Source organism: Anoplolepis gracilipes, chromosome 12 (assembly GCF_047496725.1).
Source record: "Anoplolepis gracilipes chromosome 12, ASM4749672v1, whole genome shotgun sequence".
In the NCBI taxonomy this organism is placed as follows: Eukaryota; Metazoa; Arthropoda; class Insecta; order Hymenoptera; family Formicidae; genus Anoplolepis; species Anoplolepis gracilipes.
The window spans coordinates 1,158,068-1,181,117 of NC_132981.1; the positions used below are offsets into that span (position 1 = coordinate 1,158,068).

At 29.4% G+C, this 23,050-nt stretch overlaps 3 protein-coding genes across 4 annotated transcripts in view; all 3 read left to right on the plus strand.

The window, feature by feature from the left end:
- The window catches only part of Tws (protein phosphatase 2 regulatory subunit tws), a 73,387-nt gene extending 58,501 nt beyond the window's left edge, over positions 1 to 14,886 (plus strand). Inside the window, exon 9 of the mRNA XM_072903689.1 lies at positions 14,876 to 14,886. The gene's annotated coding sequence lies outside the window, so the exon portion shown is untranslated. The remainder of the gene's footprint in view (positions 1 to 14,875) is intronic.
- On the plus strand, positions 326 to 23,033 carry LOC140671942 (homeodomain-only protein). 2 transcript variants are annotated; one of them, XM_072903694.1, is made up of 3 exons: positions 326 to 512; positions 21,944 to 22,134; positions 22,675 to 23,033. In XM_072903694.1, the coding sequence occupies exons 1-3, from the start codon at positions 341 to 343 to the stop codon at positions 22,744 to 22,746; spliced, it is 435 nt and encodes a 144-aa protein (XP_072759795.1). In that variant the 5' UTR covers positions 326 to 340; the 3' UTR covers positions 22,747 to 23,033. The 2 variants fall into 2 exon arrangements, with proteins under 2 accessions (XP_072759795.1, XP_072759797.1); XM_072903696.1 differs by lacking the exon at positions 326 to 512 and adding an exon at positions 19,357 to 19,542 and having other exon boundaries at positions 22,675 to 22,993.
- On the plus strand, positions 3,217 to 18,602 carry LOC140671974 (cilia- and flagella-associated protein 61). Its single transcript, XM_072903756.1, has 20 exons — positions 3,217 to 6,644; positions 6,747 to 6,881; positions 7,016 to 7,205; positions 7,295 to 7,407; positions 8,015 to 8,344; positions 10,335 to 10,608; positions 10,719 to 10,972; positions 11,125 to 11,341; positions 12,199 to 12,461; positions 12,553 to 12,747; positions 12,945 to 13,064; positions 13,174 to 13,513; positions 16,389 to 16,599; positions 16,677 to 16,843; positions 16,935 to 17,123; positions 17,250 to 17,354; positions 17,525 to 17,602; positions 17,693 to 17,809; positions 17,880 to 17,945; positions 18,058 to 18,602. The coding sequence occupies exons 1-20, from the start codon at positions 6,460 to 6,462 to the stop codon at positions 18,244 to 18,246; spliced, it is 3,738 nt and encodes a 1,245-aa protein (XP_072759857.1). The 5' UTR covers positions 3,217 to 6,459; the 3' UTR covers positions 18,247 to 18,602.
- Positions 23,034 to 23,050: the final 17 nt, after the last annotated feature.

Here is a 23,050-nt window from a genome sequence, read left to right on the forward strand (position 1 = left end):
AAATTATTTACAAGCTAACATATATTTCTTATACACGTAATGTATAAACATCGGTGTTAATAAAAATTAATTAAATTTAATTTAGTTATCATTATCGAAACTTGTGTGTAAAATTTTAAATTTTCAAAAACATAAAAAGAACAAAAAATGTGTGTTTATTATTGTCTTGAGGTTCTAGAGATTATAAATGTACATGTCTCTACGAAAGAAAAGATAAAATAATATATTTACTATATTTTAAATCATAAATTTCGAAATGTAGAATTGTTGGATGTTTATATCAGTTTAATAGCGTGCCTTTAGAATTACATCGCCAATATCTTAAAACAGCTGCATCTATATGTATGTACATACAAAGCAGTTTCGTCTCCCACTCTGCTTCGTATTTTACAATGCAGTGTTTAGCTCGATCTCACAGAAAGTCATCTCGTCAGTGCTCGTCAGTCGCGTGCGTACCGTTGTCGGGTGTGGATCTACTACAGTCTTCTGCTGTCAGTTTCGAAGCACAATAAGTAAGTCTGTTTCAAAATATTTGCCTATCTTAGCTCCAACCGTCATAAAGCCCATATCAGACTTCAAACTACGCATTAAAAATTGAAGATTAAAGATTAGAATTTGACTAATCAGAACAAAAGGAATTTAAATTACTTTGTCCTGATTGGTCAAATTTCAGTCTTCAATTTTCAATGTGAATCTTCAATGCGTAGTTTGATACGAGCTTAAGAAGTCTTATTAGAGTAGAAATAAAAGAGAAGAATATAGAGTAAAATATAAATAAAAGAGAAATTATTACGTGATTGTAGTATGTATTGCAACTTTTTAATTTAACACAATAGTTTATTTTTCGCAAGTTTATTATTTAAAAGTTAGCAGAGTTTTATTTTCAAAAAAAAATTTTATTTACAAGTAACATTAAGAATATTTGACGAATTTTATTATTATGTGTCTATAAATTATATAATAAGTGTAATTATGAAATGTTTATTAAACTGTATAAAAACGTAATAGGTAATATGTTATTGATTTTGAATAATTAATTTAAAATAATTTTTAATTCTTGATATAAAAATTAATAAAAATGCATTACATTTTTTATTTTAACTACGTGTGACACTTTATTTCTATCTGAATAAAACGCAACGCTACTCTACATATATTGATGGTAAGGATAGCGGGACAACCGTGGAAGTCTTTTCTTATACTGGTGGGCATGCGAGAAAAGAACCTTTTTTCATAACGTATATGCAAGAGCGCGTATACGTGGGAAATGAATGGCATTGATTCATAGAGCGATTTTTGCATCGCTAATATTGCAACTTGTAAATCAATAGTGATCTGTTAAAAAGGATTTTTTTTCACAAATTCACATCCGTAAGATTGTGTTTAAAAATGCTAATTATACAACCAATTGTTGCATACGACAAATTTTTTTGCGTTCTTGGTAATTTTAAAACGATATATTGCAGTAAAAGATTTGTGAAATTTTTTTTCTTTTTTTTTGAGTTTATGTTTTGAATATGTAATATTGGAGATAAGAATGTATTATTTTGCATACAATATAAGTCAAATTGACAATGTCGGATCAAAATCAAGTTCGAGTTCTTGAATTATAAATTAAAAATTGTGTGTACAATTTAAGAGATTTCATAATCTTAAAGATGATCAAACAATCGATTTTTGAATTTTTTATTGAAGAAGTTAGTGTGTAAATTTATATACATAAAATTAATTTTTTTAATTCATAAAAAAAAGTTGTGCTTTTTATACGTTTGACAGCTATCAACATAAATTTGATAATATATATATTATAAAGATCGTTAAATTAATCAAGAAAAAAAATGTGTAAAAAAAATGTACAAGATGTGTAAAAAAAAGTGTGTTATCAAGTTTCTAATTTTCAAAGTCATTTTACTCGAAACTTTATATAAAAACATTTTTATTCTATATTTTTGAGTTTTCTTTTTGTATGAGAAATTATTTTTTTCTACTTTTGCGTTATATTAATATGACTTTCAATTTTACATTCATACATATCTATATATATGTATATATACATATATATAGATAGATGTGACAATCTCACCGCGGAAGGAACAGATATATATGTATATGTATATATCGCGTATGTAAGTATATGTACAACTATATATATATATATATATATATTTATATATATATATATATATATACATCTATATATATATATATATATATATAGATGTACATATACTTACATACGCGATATATACATATACATATATATCTGTTCCTTCCGCGGTGAGATTGTCACATCTATCTATATATATGTATATATACATATATATAGATATGTATGAATGTAAAATTGAAAGTCATATTAATATAACGCAAAAGTAGAAAGAAATAATTTCTCATACAAAAAGAAAACTCAAAAATATAGAATAAAAATGTTTTTATATAATATATATATATATATATATATATATATATATAGATGTATACATATATATATATATATAGATGTACATATACTTACATACGCGATATATACATATACATATATATCTGTTCCTTCCGCGGTGAGATTGTCACATCTATCTATATATATGTATATATACATATATATAGATATGTATGAATGTAAAATTGAAAGTCATATTAATATAACGCAAAAGTAGAAAGAAATAATTTCTCATACAAAAAGAAAACTCAAAAATATAGAATAAAAATGTTTTTATATAATATATATATATATATATATATATATATATATATATATAGATGTACATATACTTACATACGCGATATATACATATACATATATATCTGTTCCTTCCGCGGTGAGATTGTCACAGAGCTTATAATTAGTCATGGGATCTCTATCAAATTAATTAGAAGCAAAGAACAAAAGGTTTTTTTAATTAAAATAGTAACAAAAGTAACTGTCTTAATTTTAGACTTTCTCGTTAATGAAATCATCTAACAACTTTGTAAGTAACTAATAACTGTGTAAGTAAATGTTATCGTCATTATTTTGTAAACATTACAAGTATATTGTGCCGATAATGATTTTTCTCTACACATATATAATTTAACTCTACATATACTATATAAAAGAAAAGGGGAAGAAGAGAAAGGAGGAAGCAGAGAGAGAGAGAGAGAGAGAGAGAGAGGGGAGGGGAGAGGGGGAAGGAGAAGGGGGAGAGAAAGAGAGGGGGGGAGAGAGAGAAGGGGAGAGAGAGAGAGAGAGTAAATATATTTTGAAGATTTATTCTTATGTATTGAGTAACATCAAAAATTTTTTGTAGTGTACATTGTAATTCCACACGTTGCATGACGAAAGTCATTACTTCAATAACTCGGAAACTTGCTATGAGCGGAAGAGATAGTTAAGGATTGACGACGATTTGATAATTCTCTCAGCAATCAATGAGAAAACAGAAAGAAAAAAAGAGTATATTTCAAATAATTGAGAGAATAAAATATATTTTTCTCTCAATTGAAACATAATAATTATTTAATTATTTACACATAATAATTATTTAATAATTATTTAATTATTTACACATACAAACACACACACAATTTTATGGGAAAATGTTTCAGACAAAAGTTGTATGGTTTTGAGAGAGACATAAGATGATGTTATTGATTTGACCTTCAATAGTCGTTTTAACAAATAGAAGATCACCTCCTTTTTTTCTTAGATGGAATACCCTATTTTTTAAATTTCATATTCTTGTAACTTACCTCGAGAGCTTTCCAAAACACTATAATAAAATTTCTTTTGATTAAGAATTTCCTGAGATATTTTAAAGTTTGTCATGATACTTTTTAATATATAATATAAAATAAGTGGAAAAAATGAATACATGTTGCCTTAGATAGCCGGAGCTTTCCTCGATCTTGCCTTAGATTCTTTTTCAAGTAAAACTTGTATTTTTTGAGATTTTTTCAGGATTTCCATATTTTTTCCTCACTCTGTATAATTGAGATAATAATACACACACATACATATCTTTTCTATAATTATCTATATACATATATATGTATTATATATTAAGTAAGTAATAGTTTTATATAAAAAATCTTTCATTGAATTTTTCAGTATAATTTTAATTTTCAATTGTTAAGTAGTTTTATATTTTCATTCATCTATTGAAATAATTTCATTTCATGTTAAGCGGGGATTAAAATTCAAATTAAGATTTAATTTATATTTAGATTTAAGTTATATTTAAATGTTATTAAAGAGTAAAACTCACGTGCGAAAATAAACAAGTAGAAGAAAGAAACTCGTATACCGAAGCGGTATCAGACTTGAGTAGCTTGGCTTGACTTAAGAAGAAAAAAAAGCATTTTGCCGATTTCTATATATTATATTTCTATATATTATATATATATATATATATTGCCATGTAATGTCACGTGTGCACTTATATATAGCATATGCTTACGGTATTATGTGTATATTTAATACAGTATGAATAGCTTCCGCACAAAAAAGTTTGTACCGTTGTTGCGGAAGTTCCTTTCGTAGATCAAAATTCGAGTCAGCACTCAGCACAGTTTTCTTAGTTTTCTACAATTTAATCGCACACATTAATTTTGATACTTCTTCACACTTCACACATATACCATCACGTGCTCTAAATGTCATAATGACACATCATGTGACGCAGCCGTGTAGAAGACAACGGTTTCGTGCGCAAATGCATAAAGTTTGAATGGCTTGCGTTATGAAGTTAATTTTTGTGTTCCGAAAATTGTTAAAGGATCAAAATTAATAAGATTCAATTGTATACACTTGGTCAATATAATGTATCACTCGTAATTGCAATAGCATTCGATATTATATAGATACTAGACAAATTAGGAAAATTTAAAAGGTCAAAATTGACTCTTCTCGAGAAATATACATAAATATCTGAAAAAGCAGAATCGAAATAAAACGGATTTTATGAAACGGGAATTGTTGATCCAATTTTTCAAACGGTATATCTAATATCTTACGTTGGCCTGTTGGCGATTGTGAATGCTACCTAACTTAACAGAAGTCACTTGTTAGATGAGAAGGAGCTGCGCAACGGGCAAGAAGAGATTGCGGGAGCGAGAAAGCGAAGCAATTACTTCGTCTCTCCGTTTTAGATTGTTCAAGGAGTTTTATTATTATTTTTTTTTTGCGGTCATTAAAGTCGGTCGCCTTGTCGGGCTCATACGGTCTGGCGAACTTTTCCCACGGTCAGTCGACATTCGATAATTTCGTTTGATCTTTTCCCTCATAACTGTTCGTTCCAAACGGTTAATTGGCGATCTATAAGCTCGTATTGCACGCATGCACTTCACATCGTCAAATGCAAAAAAAAAGAATCTAAAATAAAGAAAAGGAAATGAGAAATATTTTTATAAAAAAATTAAAATTATAAGATTAAAATAAGAGATTAAAAATTTATAATTATTTATGATTATTTAGATTATTTGAAATTAAAAACTATGGGAATTTTTAATCAAGAAGTAGCCGCGATAAGAACCCAGGTAGCACATGTTTGTTTTATAAACGTTTTTTAAACGTATCCAATATTTTTTAACCGTCAAACACCAATAAGAAACGTTTTAACAGAAACATTTTTAAAATCATGGTTTAAGAAACATATTTTTTACATTTCTATGAATAGAACAAAAATTAATTTTTTAATTCAAAATTATATATATACACATTATTAAGACTGTACTTATTAAGACGACCCCTAGATAGCACAGAAAATTAAAAGATGACAAAAGATGTTTTTTTTAAGTTATCTTTCTGACAAGGCTAAAAGATGTCTTCTAAAAAAATATCTTTCTACCTACAAAAAAAATTCATTTTTTAAAAGATGTCTTCTAAAAGTCATAATTAATTTTAGTCGACGAAAAGATGTCTTTTTGATCATCTTTTCGACAAGACAAAAAAGATCTATTTTATAATATACGTGTTCCTTTGTTTGCCGCAACGTGGCGTGTTCAGACTTAACTATAACTCGTATTCAAGTTTTCATAACATGTATATAAAGCCTAAAAGAACAGGTACTAAAAGTATAATTTAAATTATGTCTTTTTTGTCAATTTGACTCCTGATGTAATCTCGACAAGAGATTCAGAACATGATGAAAATAGATGGATTATATCCATATATGCATTATTTTATTGAATGTGTGAATAAACAAATTTTCCCAAATAAAGGAAAAAAACCGTATTTTGACAGTTTCTTAAACGTTTTTTTTTTTTTTTTTGTTAGAAAATTTCCCTTAACGTTTTTTTTAAGTGGACATTTTAACCAATCAGAAACGTTTTTAAAAGCCGGTTCTAAAACGTTTCGCAGAAACATTTGTGAAACGTTTTTGAAACAAATATGTGCTACTTGGGAATCGATTGCAAATGAAAATCGCGCTTGACACGTGAGTTTGCTTTCGCACGACTATCTGCCAAGCAGAGGTTTTCAAAATGTCAATGATGACTTTGGTTAACGAATCGAAAATGGGACATTGTTCGCAGCGTTATGTTGACAAATTGCCTAGTAAAATCTTGGGATACCGTCGCGCCGAACACTCGGATTTACCATATTTGGAACGTCTGATACGTCCGATGACTTATGAAATTTTCGGAGATGTAGAATTGGAACGGCTCTAGTATTTATAACTAATTATTTTTAACTCGCTTATTCTTATACAGGTATCGGCAAAATATATGAACAACGCTTTCAAAGTACCATTATTATATAAAAATTGCAGCGAAACTTCCTGTCTCTCGGTGATTCAATATAACGACAAACATGATATCGTTTCGGGGCTATGCCTCTGCAATTATCCCAATATCCCATGCGTGTCACCATGCGATTGGTTGACTTGGTTAAAAACAATTTATGGGTAATCTTTTTCTATCTTCAACACTATCGGAAAAATAGCAAAATTGAAAAATTTTTTGATAGAGTAATGTCGATTGATTCATTTCTTGAATAAGCAGAGTGAATTTTATTCAATTGGCATCCTTTTTCAAAAAGGATCCCTGCTGCCACGGAAAGAAACACGATGTTCGTACACTTGTTAGTGTGGGATGAACATTATTTAGATGATTTCCTGAAGGAGCTGTTGGCCGCGATCTTTGACATTACCACCTATTGCCAACATGTGATCTTGGTGGTACCTCCTCGGATTACGCTAGGTGATCTTTTCTTTCGATTTATATCCACCGTTGAGCCTCCTTGAAATGACGCGTTCGGATAGTTTATTAATTCAAGAGTTTCGTATCATCATATTTTTTTCTAGCGGATATGTTTGAGCGAGAAATGACTAGAGTGCTAGCTAAGCACGCGCGACACATTAATGAATTGCAGTTTTTATATTTGAGCGATCGACAACGATTACGTTCCAAATTGAAAATACGGAAGGCCGTGTGAGTCGATTAGGGTGGATCAAAAAGTAAGGTTCTCTGTTTTATTATGATTTGTTTACAGTTTATGCACAATTGAGCATATTGTGTTGAAATAAAAGCTAACTACTGACTACTATTAATACCTACTTTCAATATTACCTTCGAAAAGATTGATGCATTTGTCCCATCTTAGAACTTTAAATTTTTATCCTCTCAGTAAAAATTCTTGATGTTTAAATCATTTTTAAATAGCATATTAGATTTCTGCATTATCAATTCGAAAAAGAATGCTTGTGAATTTTCTTCACGATCATGTCAGCCTTCACTTACATCAAATTCAGGATTTTTGTAATTATTTGATTGGAACATTATTTAAAAGCATTTTTCCTCTGGATTTTCATTTGTTTGGATCGGTGAAGAAAAAGAGTAAGACTACATTGAAAAGCAATTATTATCTTCTATTTTAACACAAGTTTATTTGTGCATAAGTAAATAAAAGTTATAATAAAACAGGGAGCTTTACTTTTGGCTACCTTATCCACCTATATTCTTAATATAAAATATTTTCCACTTTTTGCAAAAGCAATAAATTTTATATGTATAAGTGCTAACATATATAACGATATAGTGAGGAGGACAACGATGACATAATAACAATTATCGACGGTGAAGATACACGCCTGAAGGAACTTTATGGAGAGTATTACATCAGCGAGATGATTCGTTATGCGGATAGTCACCAATTGATCATCGGCGAAGACGCCGATGGCTTGGTAGCAGGTGTTATGTGTCTCAACTCAACAATCGACGTTGATCTGTTGAGTGAAAATTTCGAATTAACCCCCTATAATGGTTTAAGAAAGTCACATAAAAACCACGAAACGTTAACTGATGTCGCCGGAGCGACCGATCCAAGTGAGTTTTTTCGAACTTCTATATTTTCTAAAATCGCAAGAATGTCGACAGCAGATTAGATTGGAGTTTGAATAACGATGTATCACAGGAATGATTAACATAACTCAAGATAAAAAATATTTCGAAAAAAGAAGTGCTTTATCGAATTTGATACTTAAGGTTATCTGTTCTTTATAACTAAATTAAACTGAACTGGCTGCACTACCTCAGAGTTTATCTTCCTCCTTGCAATGTTGAGGAAAATAGATAAACTCTGAACTAATACAAACCAGATTCAGTTTAGCTAAAGAACAGGCCTTTATATTTATGCAATATTGAAAGCTTTCAATAAAATTAATTTAAGAAAGTTACACAATTTCAAAAGATCGAGTGGAAAAAATTTCTCTAGTAGGTAAAAAGGGTCAAACAAACTTGCTATTCTTAATACTTTCAATTCTTTTTCTATTCCAATCATAATATTTATACGTATAGTATCAATTGTCGATGTACACAATAAGGGATCTCTTGAATTTTTAAAGAGGATATAACATAGTTTATTCAATTGATTAACTTCATTTGTGCGTTGAAGATGATCAAAAAAATCTGATCGAAACATTGGCCAGAATTGTTAACACCATATTATAACTTTCAATTTAATATTTTTAATTTTATAAATAGATGTTACTACAATAATCAATCTTATAACAAGTTATCTCTGTATATTCACATATTATTGCTCTAATGCCAAACATTTTATGCTTATTATTATAATATTATAGAGCCTTTACGTTATTAATTAATTTAAAAGAGGATGTTGACAAGGGACTGACTTCTACATAGATTAGGCTCAATTACATTTGGCTAATATACAGGATGAGGAAAAGCATGGAAACCCTAAAAAATCTCAAAAAATATAAATTTTACAGAAAAATGTTTCAGACAAAAGCTGTATGGATTCGAGAGGGATATAAGATAGTGTCATTGATTTGACCTTGAATAATCGCTTAAAAGTCTCGTGAAGGTTATCTTTAATTTCTTAAATGGAACACTCTAATTTTTAATTGCATAACTTGTAGTTTGAGAGCTTTCTGAAACACTATAATAAAACTTCTTTTGATTAAGAATTTCCCGAAATATTTTAAAATTTGTCATGATATACTTTTTAACATAAAATATAAAATAAATAAAAAAAATAAATAGATCTTGTCTTAGATGGCCGGATCCTTCTTCAAACTTGTCTTAGATTTTCTTTGCGCAAAACTTATATTTTTCGAGATTTTTCAGGATTTCCATACTTTTTCCTCACCCTGTATATTTGAGCTTGTGTGAATAGCGTTTTAACACATGGAGCTTAATCACCGAAATCAGCATTTCTCTTATCGCTATTATCATTACTATTATTTCCCTTTATAAAAGGTGCCATCTACAAGTTTCATAAATCTCTATAATTCAAATACCATATGTACAAAGTGAAATATCATTTTCATTATGTGCGAATCAATTGGCGTAATTAGAACACATAATTATGTTAAAGTAAAAATGTGTAACTGCTAGTTGCAAATTCAGATTTTTTCTTAAAGATAACTATGTTTTAATTACACCACTTGATTCGTTTTATTATTCTGTGCATAAAAGTATTAGAGTAAGATAATCGAAAAGTGAATATTTTACGAGATAGCTTGCATTTTATGTCAAAATATTGCAACATTGAAGCCTTATAACTCGAAAAGTTCTTCACGGTAAAACATTTGATTATAGTGTTTTAGAAAGCTCTCGAGATAAGCTACGAGAATATGTAATAATATATAGGGTGTTCCATTAAAAAAAAATTGACGTGACCTTCACATGATCTTCAAATGAAAATTCAAGGTCAAACCAATAGTACCATCTTATGGCCTCCTCGAAACCCTACAACTTTTGTTCAAAACTTTTTTTCCGGCAACGCTTACTTTTCGAGATATTTCACTGGAGGAATTAAAATGGGACACCTTGTATAATGAAAAATTATAATATAACAACTGCGTTTCAACGAATAATTATATAATGCACACATGATATGAAACTTTTTTGCAAGAAGAAGAAAACACTCTGTTTGCTACATTAAAGATAACAAGATGTCTCAAACGCTATTTATTCACGACAGGTCCGACGTATCATGGTAAAATAAATGCCTTTGTCTTGGAAATTTTTGCCACGCGCGATGAGATGAGATCTCATTGGTCCCATGATTTCTTGGAAGCTGCTTTCGATTGTTTCCCACATTTAGAGTACTGTGTGATCGTCCTTCCTTATTCGCATCCATACCAACAGTTTCTTGAACATTTTACGGTATTTTTTTCATAGTAACTGATTACTAATAAGTATGCATGAGGAAGAAGAGAGAAAAAAGGTATTTTATTATGTGTTTTCGATCGAAAACAATCTCACATACAATGTAGCGCGTGCCATTGAGATGTAATAAAGATTTTCCGACGACGTTATACATTGTACATCGAGCGCTTCTTCGTGAAGAAATAAAATGTCGTCGCGCCCAGGAAGGAGATCGGAAATCTGTGCAGGAACTTTTATTTACTATACCAAATCATAACGAAGTCTTGGCCGACTTCGATTTCGCGATGGATCCTTTGCAGCTCGATCTTGATTGTTTCGTGTTCGAATGCAACGATACAATGATCGGACTTACTATAATATGGTTATTTTTTATACGTATTTATCGATAATTTTTTATAAGAATTATTTATATAAAAGCGTGTGAATATATAAAAAATAATAATATAAAATATAAAAATAATATAATAATATAATATATAAAAAAATAAATTTTATTGTTCATGTATATTGTAGTGCCGAAAAGCAGATTGATTTTATTAAAAGACATTATCATATAGAAGATTACGTGTCTATGCGGAGTATTCCTCGAGATAATTACGGACGCCTCTTGCATTTCGTTCTCATGCCGATTTTTTCCGCTTACCATCGCTTCTTTTTCCGCGAGATCGCTCGTTTAAGCGAGTTAACGGTAATGTTCTATCGACTTCATCATGAAGATGAGAGTCTATTGGTGAGATTTATGATAACATTCGATGATTCGGAAAATACTCTTATGATCCAGTCTACTCTAGGAGTATAAAAAATTGATAATTTTTAGGAATTTTTCTGAAGAAGATTAGAAATTTATTTTTTTGTGTTTTATTGATGTTTGAACAGTACAGCAATACTTATAAATCTTATTGATTATTTAGCATCGAAATATTATATTTTGATATTATTTAATTTGAACAATTTACCTTTTTTTTATAGATATACGAGTCTCAGCGCGTATTAAAAAATTCATCTTTTGTAATTATCTGAAATGAATAAAATCAGTCTAGTTTTATTCTGTAGAATAGTTATGGAATATTGAACTCATTAGAGAAAATTGAGAAATAACAAAGTAGTGTCAGTTTAAAATTGGATATTTTAATTGTGCTGAACTTTATTCATTTTTTGAAAGTCAAAAAAGTAGAATTAGAATTTAAAGTTATAATTAAAAATAAAATTAGAATTTACATAAAACATTAATTATTAATTTTTTAAATTTTAATTAAGTTTATTATTCTCAAAAGTGTTCGATTTTATTTAAAAAAAAATTGAAGTTATTCCGTCAATTAATTTTCAAGATTTCAGTCACACTAATTTTGAAAACAATTTTTGAGAAAAACGTGTTTTAAGCCCATTTGACTCTCGTATTATTCAATTCAAAGTCCTATAATTTTGTCAATTTTGCGAATTTTTCAATAAAATTTGAAGTTATATTTTTCAAATATCATATTTTCAGAAAATATAAAAAAAAAAATGTCTTGACCCTCTAAAGTAGACTGGAAGTAAATGTTTATGTAAAATAATGTTTAAAATATTAATATAGAATGTAACTTGCAGACACGAATGCACCCTTTAGTATCTTGTTTAGACGATATGATTCCAGTTCTTCCTCGTAAACAAGCTGAATATAGATTCCCAATCGTTTTGGAAAATCTTGACAGCTGCAAAAATAAAAAGAGTAGCGATGATAACAGTAGATTCTCTTTATTTGTAACGTCACTAAGATTGACAATGATGCCACGTGTAATTATCGATATGAAGATCGTTATCGTTGGCGCATCGGAATGTGGAATTGCTTTCGCGGAATATCTTGCTTTACGGTAAATCTTGTATTTTGTCGTTCTATACATAATAATTTTTCAAAAATACATTTTAATTCTTAATCATTAATAATACTGAATTATATGATAGATCAATGCAACATTATATACAGTTCACAAATCTTACATTGATATCACCACATGGTATACCCTTTGATAATAAACCAAGTCGTTCAGAGATATGTCTACTTCCATTTAGAGGAAAATTTTGCTCAGAATACCGTCGTTGTGTGACTGCGAAGGCTTGGATTAATATTGTTTACGGGATTATGATAGGAATCAACAGGTGTGTATTTTTATTTTCTCTTTTTCTTCCAATCGATCGCTTTATCAATTGATATAAATAATTATTTACATTAAAAATATATAAATTAATATGATTCATAATAAAATATAAAATATTTTAAATATTTTTTATTAAAAATGTAAATTATAATATAAATAATTTTTAATAAATTACATACATATGTGTATTCGCGCTAGGAAAGAGAAATACGTGAATGTGATGAATCAAGGAAATATCACATATGACTATTTGGTCTTAACATGCGGCTTGCAATATCAAAGACCGATTATATTACAAATGGAAACAAGAAAACGAGAGTAAAGATTGTTTTTATTAATGTAAAAAAATCCCGTGATTCTTGTAACAAAGTATTACACATTACAGTATTATATTTTATAAAAAAATACATTATATATATTTTCTAAGGATGAATGCAGAAGAGTTGATACCATGGAATTGTCTTACTATAAATGATGATACGGAAGCTTCTATCTGTTTGAAAAAAATTCGGTTGTTAACAAAGGATCTCACAGAAAGGAGTAAGCGCAATATGCACTTTAACCAAGTTGGCATTTACAATATTCTGATAATGTTGTTTGATTCCGAATTAGAAGCAATATTCTTTTACGGTTGTAATATTGATTGCTACTGCGCACTCGGCGGCTTGATCAAGTTCGGTGTGAAACCTTCGTGGATTACGTTGATCAAGCCGATCCTGAATGATCCCCACAACACGCAGGATAAAGTCTTTCTTGATGATTGCGAAGTATGATTAAGAATGCCATGTGGTTTTATATCACATCTTTTTAGAAATATATATCGAATAAAAATCACCATATACAGAGTGTCCCGTAATATGTGGGATCCACTTCAGAAATGTGGCATATTAACTTTTTTTTATTGTTTTTAAATATAGATAGATAGATAGATAATTTTATTCATCAGCATATAAGCCAAGAAGGGACTTGGATTACAAAAAGTCTAAATCACTCATTCTTCCATATCTTTCCTCGATCACATCGTACAACATGCCTACTCTCCCCAAGTAGCACATATTCGTTTCAAAAACGTTTCACAAATGTTTCTGCGTTTTAGAACCGGCTTTTAAAAACGTTTCTGATTGGTTAAAATGTCCACTTAAAAAACGTTAAGGGAAATTTTCTAACAAAAAAAAAAAAAAAAAGTTTAAGAAACTGTCAAAATACGATTTTTTTCCTTTATTTGTGAAAAATTTGTTTATCCACAGATTCAATAAAATAATACAAATATGGATATAATCCATCTTATTTTTAGCATGTTCTGAATCTCTTGTCGAGATTACATCAGAAGTCAAACTGACAAAAAAGACATAATTTAAATTATACTTTTAGTATCTGTTCTTTTAGGCTTTATATACATGTTATGAAAACTTGAATACGAGTTAAGTCTGAACACGCCACGTAGCGGCAAACAAAACCATGATTTTAAAAATGTTTCTGTTGAAACGTTTCTTATTGGTGCTTGACGGTTAAAAAATATTGGATACGTTTAGAAAACGTTTATAAAATAAACATGTGCTACCTGGGTCTCTCTTTCGCAACAGTAACATCGATAAATATATATATGCATAAATACCTTATCTAAATTTTAATTCCTAAATCTACTTTTATCCTCTCCCATTCTCACATAAGCTCTTATTCTTTCTAATTTCTTTTTCTTTTCAAAACCTTTTTAACAACGCACCTTTCTTCAATCTAATTCGTCATTGAAAATTCTTATTATTCTTTCTTAAACGCATTCTTCACCTATTTCACTAAACCATTCTTTCGTCTATACGTTCCGAAACAAAGTGTTCAATCTTATCCCATTCTCTGTTACAAAATTTACACGCTTTACACTCATCACCTAATCAATACTTATTATATTCTTCTAGATTACCGCATCTTAACTTTACCAGAGCTCTTATCTCATTCCCAAACATATACCTATCTAGCATTTCTTTCCTTAGAAAGTTGGGCTTTGTGTTCTCCATACCTAAATCTTTATACCTTTTATTGTACTTTGCCTTCCTGAATCTTGCCTCTTCTAATTGTCTTTGTATGTTACCTCCTCTCTCTCTCTCTCTCAAACTATTTTCAATATCTTCTCCATTATACAACATACCTTCTATTGCCTCTATACTCCATCCTTTATTATTATAGTATTTTTCCCTTTCTTTACTATACAACTCTTTTTTAGTCAAGTTCACTTTTTCCAACCAACATTTCTTTGCTAAATGTACATTCTCTTTTTCCCTAACCTTTTGCTCGTATTTCATGGCTCTAATACCCCATTCACATTTTAATTTTATCAATCCTAGCTCTCTTTGTATTATATATCTCGGTGTACATCAGAAATCTAGTCTAAAAATCCATCTAACATAGTCTACCATTATTTTTTCTAACTCCTTCTTTTCCTCCCACCCCCATGTTTCCACGCCATAGTCCATCACACTTTGCACCAAGTATTTGTACAACATCCATCTCCTACTAAAATCATCTCTACAAATTCTTTCTCCTAATCCCCATACAATATTCGCTGCTATCCTACCTTTCCTTCTTAATTCTTTAATGTGATCTTTATAATTCCCTTTTTCATTAAATGTGAATCCTAAATATTTAAAGCTCTTTACCTCTTCTATAATTTTCTTTTCCCACCTTTTCCCTCCACTTAGTCTTAGTCACCCCTTTATCCTTATTTTTGCTTTTTATCCTTTTTGTTCTATTAAATACTACAATTTTAGACTTCTCTATATTTAACACTACCTTCCTATCTCTCAAAAATCGCTTAAAGATACCCATCATATCCTCTAACGCCACCTCATTCTTTGCCAGAAGTACATTGTCGTCTGCGTACGCCAAAGACCATATCCTATCCTTTCCTAATTCCACACTTCCTATACCTCTCTTACTAAATTCCTCATCTAAGTCTGCTATATATAAGTTGAATAGGGTTGAACTCAGTACGCATCCTTGTCTCACTCCTTTCCTTATATTAAAGCCTTTGGTTACTCCCTTTAACGTTCTGACTGTAGCTTCTGTATCTTCATATATCTTTTTTATTCTCCAAATTAAGTTCATATTCATTCCTTTAATTTCTAGTATCTCCCATAACTTTCTTCTGTCCACATTGTCAAAGGCTGCTTTAAGATCCACAAACATTGCCTAAATCTCTTCTCTTTCCTTTTCCTTTTCCTTATCTCTTTGTATAATATGGCTCAACACATATATGTTATCTAAAGTTGTTATCTTCCTTTTCTAAAACCCGCCTGACTTTCTGGTAACATACCTTTTTCATCAACTTCTCTATCCATCCTCTTTTTTATTATCTCTGTGTATATCTTGTACGCCGAACATAGAATTGATATCCCTCTATAATTGTCCACTATCTCTATGTCTCCTCTTTTGAGAGGTATAGAGGTACAATCATACCTTTTCTTCATTCAGTTGGCATAACTCCTTCTTTTCATATTCTTCTTATCAAAACTGAAAGTCCTTTTAGAATCTCTTTACCTCCATTGTATTTAAATATTAAATCCATTCTTGAAATGGGTGCCATATTACGAGACACCCTATATATAAAACAAATATCGTAAGAAGATACGGTAATATTGTGTTCGTAAGGTGAACGAAGCGGTGATGGACGCTGTTTTACGAGACAAGGTTCAAGTTTTGTGCAAATGGAATATGATCGACTGGGTCTTGACGGAAGACAATGACGGGAAACTGATGATTGAAAGTATTACGATCGAGAAAAAGGGCGAAATAAGAAAGCTGGTTTGCGATGCTCTTTTTAACTTCGACAAGAAAACGATTAATTCAAACGCATTTTTAGGTAATTTTCACTTTAAAACTGATTGATACATTTAATCAATATTAATTTGATTCTTCACATTAGGTTTACGGTTTCAGCGTTTTGTCATGCCGGTCTTGTTTTCGATGGTTTGTTAGTAATAGATCCCGAATGTCGCACCAACGATCCCTTTATTTTCGCCGCAGGTACCATGACAAAATATTCTAGAAAGTTTTACGCCAAATTCTCGCACGAGCATTATAATAGTGTCGAAATCGGAGAGAGGGTTAGTATAAAATAGAGCCTTTTTTTTGAAACTGTAATATTGTCGATTTGCACTTTTTTTTTTACATTTATTTATATATTTATATTGGAAGCTCGCCCAAATTTTACGAAGAGCGATCGATATTCATCGGCGGGACGAACGGAAGGAAGAAAAGGTGCACTTGACACTTCCGGTATTTCGTAAACCTATCATAATTGCATGCATTTTGCCGGGTGATTATTATTATTTGCACGTGCATAAACCAGAAAAGAAAACTTGGAACGAAATGACGAATAGAGATGTGAGTTTTAGCTGAATTATTTATTTGCAAAAACCCGAAAGAAGCGTTGCTATTTTTATATAAACATAAAATTTTGTTGAAAATATCCATATAATTGCACTGACCTAGTGGATTTTCATCATGTAGGAGGAAGTGCTTGTAACTGGTTCTTGCACATCCGAAATTGGGTACTTCCGTATTGGATTAAACGCGTACAACTCAGTTGAAACTGTAACGTGTGTTAATAAAAAGGTGCCTTTAATTTACTTTATTTATTATTAATTAATTAATTAATTTAAATTTAAAAAATTAATTAATTAATTAATTAATTAATTTAAATAAATTTAAATTTATTAATTTATTATTTATCAATTTATTTAAATTTTGAAATGTAGATATGACTTCATCTTCAAAATTTTTAGACATTCCAAGTACAGGATATGATCGCTTTGTACGGGAAACACGAGAGTATGTTGAACGAGTTAAAATTCCGTTTTCGAGTAAGAACAACTAAAGAGCGATTTATTAAATTTTCATATTTTTCATATTTATAAATTTCTCATAATAATCATTTGTTCTCGCCCGATCAGAGTTCGTACATTTCGGATTTTTACGCGTACTTTCGTGAACCTTGGACCGCGGCGATCTTTCATGATAAGTTTGATTGCCTGCGAATCGAAAATCGGGCTATTTTGCTATCGCAGACGGTAAGATTACAGTTTAATCGACACATGTACATCGACATTTATTCTGTGTTTATTTTTTTGTCTCATGTAGGATTTTTACGGTGATTCTTTAATCGACGATTGTATGCGCGCTTTAATCAAATCCAAATGGAAAGCGGTGAGTTCTTACAAATTTTCATTATCAAGAACATGCGTAATTTCTTTCCCTATAGAGACTCAATTAATTAATTATTGTTCTAAAATTGAAAAAATTTGATATTTGAATATAGATATCTGAAACAGATCGACGTTACATCGAATACAAATACGCTGGCTCGATTTATCATCGGGAACTCGAAGACAATCTTATGAATTTCCTGGAATTTTGCGAAGACGATTTACCGATGTATTGTACACTGCATAAACAACGCCAAATGTATATGAACATCAAAGAAAGTCCATTATATTTCGAGCAATAGAATATTTTTATTTTTATGAAAAGGACTCGAGAATAAGATGGGCGAAAAAATACATATTATTTGTTATAATTATGAAAATGAGAGGAGATTTTCTGATAATATTTGCGAATAAAGATGTTTTCCGAAGATATATCAAGTTCTGAGAAAATAGGATATACGAAAAATTGTTGCGACTATTTCTTTTCGAATTATTAATAACAATAAGTAATATAATAAAATAAAAAAATTAGATAAGTTTGGTATTATTTTTTATCATATTTAATTTTATGAATATTATACATAATTAGAAGAATTATTTAAAACATATTTTTTTTCGATGAATTAACAAATATAAATAATGTATTTGATTGAGATAAAATGGAGCCTTTTTTGGCATTTATCTATTTTTAGTAGATCAAAATTTCAAATATATATAAGACAAAATCTGTATGTGTTTTGTTTAAATAAAATCATAATTAAATTTAGATTTATTAGTTTCTTAAGAAAAATTGGATTTTATATTTAAGTTCTCTCACAAAAAATTCAATTTATTTTTAATTGTAACTTTGAACACAAATATAAATAAGTGACAAATATTTGTGTATGAAACTTTTTAATTTTTTATGTTTTATGTTCGTTACAAAATTAATATCGCGATATAAAAGAAAGAAAATCGATTAAACTTGGCACTATGTAAATGTATCTAAACAAGCTGTAATTTGCATACGCGAAGGTTTCATATCAACTATCGACACGCGATGATCGACAATAGATCAATGATTGGGATAGGTGGTCACGCCTCATTTCTGCATGCAAACATTTCTGAATCAAGATAAAAGACGCAGAAATCATCCTCTCAATAATAAATGAGTCCACTTACTTGGTATGCGATTCGATCTGTGTAGGTCAAGTTTAACATTCCCGGGGCCAAGTTGTTCCGTAACTAGCGCGGCCTCTCAAGGCATTTGTAATGTCACATCACCTACGCATTAGCTTACGTTATATGCCTCAGGATGTTTTAGGAAGGTCGTTATAGAAACGCGGGCACTACTCCAACAGAGTCGATATAATACAGAGTGATTATTTGAATTGCGTTGAAAGTAAATGCTGGTTATATTTTCCCCTTCTCGATATTTCGGTGGTCATTTAATCGACTAGGGACACACCCGAGACATGTCAATTTCATTTGAGCTGTTGTACATACAAGTCAATTTACGAGTGTTAAAATGAACGCGCTAATCGAAGAAAAAGTGCTACTCATCGAGTGTTTTCCCAGTAGAAATAAAACCCATACTGAGGCATATCGTGGATTCTCTAGTAAATATTAATCTTAAAAAGTTTTAAACGAAACTGCACTCAGAAATATATTTTTGATACTTTTTATTCTCCTCCTCTCTGGAATCGCACCATAATTCTTATATATTATGTTGGTTGTCCGAGATTTTATTTTTAAAATGAAAAACAAAATATATAAAAATGAAAGTAAATAAAAAATTAAGTAACAATAAAATGTTTATTAATTTTTTTATTTGTATTCTAAAGTTTTCGCAAACAGTTGCCGATCTTGAAAACATATTATTATTAGTTCATATGTGCACAAGCAAATGTTTTTTCTTTTTTTATAACGTGTATTTAAATTATTAAAATATTATATATTTTTTCACATACTTATATTATGGTAATAAATTTGACAAGTCTCTTCTACAAAATAGCACTTCATTTATTTTTGTGAAATAAAATAACCATTCACTTTCAACACAATTCAAATGGTCACTCTGTAGAAAAAAGAAAAAAAAGTAATATACTTTTAATATATCTTAATCCTTCCATGTTTTTGTTCTCTGCCAAAGAAAGAAAAAAAATTTCACGTGTGTGTTTAAGTTTTTTTTGTTGTAGTACTTTTGTAAAATCTAATTTAATTAAAAAAAAAATATATATATATATATATTTGATCTGCTTTTTGCGTTTACAATTTTTATTATTTTTTATACGCCTTTTATTTGGATTTACTACGGATTTATTACGGATTTCGTCACTACGTTTTTCGTGTCTCTTTCGTAAGTATGTGTGTTATTGCCACGTTTCTGAAACGTATCCAAAATCTCACAGACCCTGAGATGTTGGGTCAATGTCGTACTATTCTTATCGCTGGCTTGTTTACCGCAGTTAAGTTTCTAGCGTGGTCGCTAAACAAATTTTCTGCAGAATGAATATTTTTTTCTTATAGGTAGATATAAAATATATACACGTTAATATACTAACATCCATGAATAAGTATAGCTCAATACTTATGAAAAAGAAATCAATAGCTATCCAAAATACATGTATTTAGTAAGAAACTTATAAGGAAAAGATGATAACAAACTACAATAAGTTATCAAGAACTTAAAGTGGACACCGATCCGAGCTTGGTGAAACACGTACTCCCTCTATTTTTTGCCAACCTGTGGCAGCAGTCTGGGGTTAAAAAAAAAAAGCAAATTCTGGAATTAAATGGTATACGAACTTGTATCAATTACTTTTGTACACATGCACTTATACAGTTTTGCTTTAATAGAGGAGTCATTATGTAAGAAGAGCTGATCTATAAAAGCACATTTTACGACAGCACAACACATATTTGTTATAATAGAGATTCTTTAATTATCCAAAGTCATTTCGGTGGTTTTCTCGATCATCTTTTGCAAGTTAATAATTGAAAGAGAAATATTTCCAAGTTCTAAATATATTATTTATAATAATTATAATAAAATAATATATTTTGTAATAATTATAAAAAATAATATATTTATAATTAAAAAAAAATGAGTATAGGAAGTTCAATTCTAAATCACAAGCCTATATTAATTGTAACGCGTCAAGAAAGTTGATTGTCAATGCTTTTTAATATACTATATATCCTGTTTTTTTAATTAATGCAGACATGTGAATCGTGATCTTATAATGTCATAATATTTAGTGTGCATTAAAAAAGAGAGAATAACCTATTATTAGAGATGATAGTCTTTATTAAATTTAATTGGTATCATAAATCTAAATTTTTTTCTGGTACCCTAAAGCTCTAAATTACGAATATCAATACCTTCTTTACCACAAAAAACACCATCACTAGCTAATTAATAGAGAATTTTTACCTTTTGTCGTTCAAGATTTCAATAAAAAAAATCTCTCTGTAATCAAGATTTTGTTAAAGAACAGATGACATCTATTTTATTGTCATAGAAATATATATATATACACACTTTTCTTTCTTCAATTATTTTTTTCAGTTAGTGATAGTAAAAACGATCTCAAAAAGTACGGAAATACACGATCGATTTAGATAATTAAAGAAAAATATCTTATTTTAAGACATGATTTGTACGTTATTTGGTTCTCTTAATTATTAATTAATATTATTAACATCATTAATTATTATTAAATTAAATAATAATATTTTAATCTTAATTATATATTATTATTATATAGTTCACTTTTGTGTTTATATTCTTATATAAATAAGATGAATTATAGTGACTTTAAAAAATTTCTTAAACGAAGAAAGAAGCTGTAAATGATTCACGATTTCCTATAAGAATCAATATTTAAAAAACAATTTCAAAATGTACATAAAAATCAAATTATATTACGTTTTACGTGTTATATCGTATTTACTTATCTTGATTGCCTTCTGTTTTGTTCAATTTGACTAATTTCAAATAAATTTTCTCTTTACAAGGAAAAAACATGCTGAAGTCTTATCCCACGCGATTTCCCAATAGCGGAGCCGATGGTAGTCGAGTGATTCGCTTGACGGTGGATCAGGAAGCAGTTCTTCAAGAACAGTTTAACAGGTGGCCAAGAACACCCTATACTGCGGATATTGTCCTGCTTGCGGCTGAGACTGGTCTTTCCGAGGCTGATGTTGAAGTAAGTAAACACATATAAGACAGCCTATACAGGGTAAGGAAAAAGTATGGAAACCTTGAAAAATCTTGAAAATATATAAATTTTACAAAAAAATGTTTCAGACAAAAATTGTATGATTTTCAGAAGGACATAAGATGGTGTCATTGATTTGACCTTGAATAGTTGCTTGAAGATTACCTTCAATTTCAAAGTGGAACATTCTTATTTTAATTGCATGTTCTTGTAGCTTACCTCGAGAGCTTTTCAAAATACTATAATAAAACTTCTTTTGATTAAGAATTTCCTGAGATATTTTAAAGTTTGTTATATTTTTTAATATAAAATATGAAATAAATGAGAAAAATAAATAGATGTTGCCTGAGATTCTTTTTCTGTAAAACTTCTATTTTTCGAGATTTTTTCAGTTTCCATACTTTTATTCCTCATAATCAATACAATACGTGCACGTGAAAATCTATTATTAAATAAAAAAATTTGATGAAACGAGCGGAATAAATACATAAAATATGTATGATAAAAGTGAAAAATTATGTTCTACAGGGATGGTACGCAATTAGATTGGCTCAATGGCGGAAGGAACAGGGTCTCGGCGGGAATCTTGGGTTACATTAATTGTTACTGTCGAGCGACTCTCGTCAATGTCTCTTCTCTTGTACCTGATGTCTCTGATTTGTATGTATACGCACAGGCAACCGGACAGCAAATATATATTTTAGTTTTATTAAATTTATAGAAAATGTAATACAGATTTTTTTAATTTCAACATATATAAAATAGTTAAGCAACTAGAAACAAATGCATAAATATAACTTGTTAATTTAAAGTACACTCTCAGTATACATATGTAATATAGTGTTTACTATTTATCATAAAAAAATAATAAACAATTTATGAAGAAAAAAAGAAGATATACAGT

Excerpts from the sequence above, each read along its gene's own strand:
- LOC140671942 (XM_072903694.1), top strand. The coding sequence starts at position 341 with ATGTATGTACATACAAAGCAGTTTCGTCTCCCACTCTGCTTCGTATTT. Across the intron at positions 513-21,943 it reads TCAGTTTCGAAGCACAATAA|GAAAAAACATGCTGAAGTCT; the intron begins GTAAGTCTGTTT and ends TCTCTTTACAAG. Across the intron at positions 22,135-22,674 it reads TTTCCGAGGCTGATGTTGAA|GGATGGTACGCAATTAGATT; the intron begins GTAAGTAAACAC and ends TATGTTCTACAG.
- LOC140671974 (XM_072903756.1), top strand. The coding sequence starts at position 6,460 with ATGTCAATGATGACTTTGGTTAACGAATCGAAAATGGGACATTGTTCG. Across the intron at positions 6,645-6,746 it reads GTAGAATTGGAACGGCTCTA|CGAAACTTCCTGTCTCTCGG; the intron begins GTATTTATAACT and ends TAAAAATTGCAG. Across the intron at positions 7,206-7,294 it reads TCTTTCGATTTATATCCACC|CGAGAAATGACTAGAGTGCT; the intron begins GTTGAGCCTCCT and ends GATATGTTTGAG.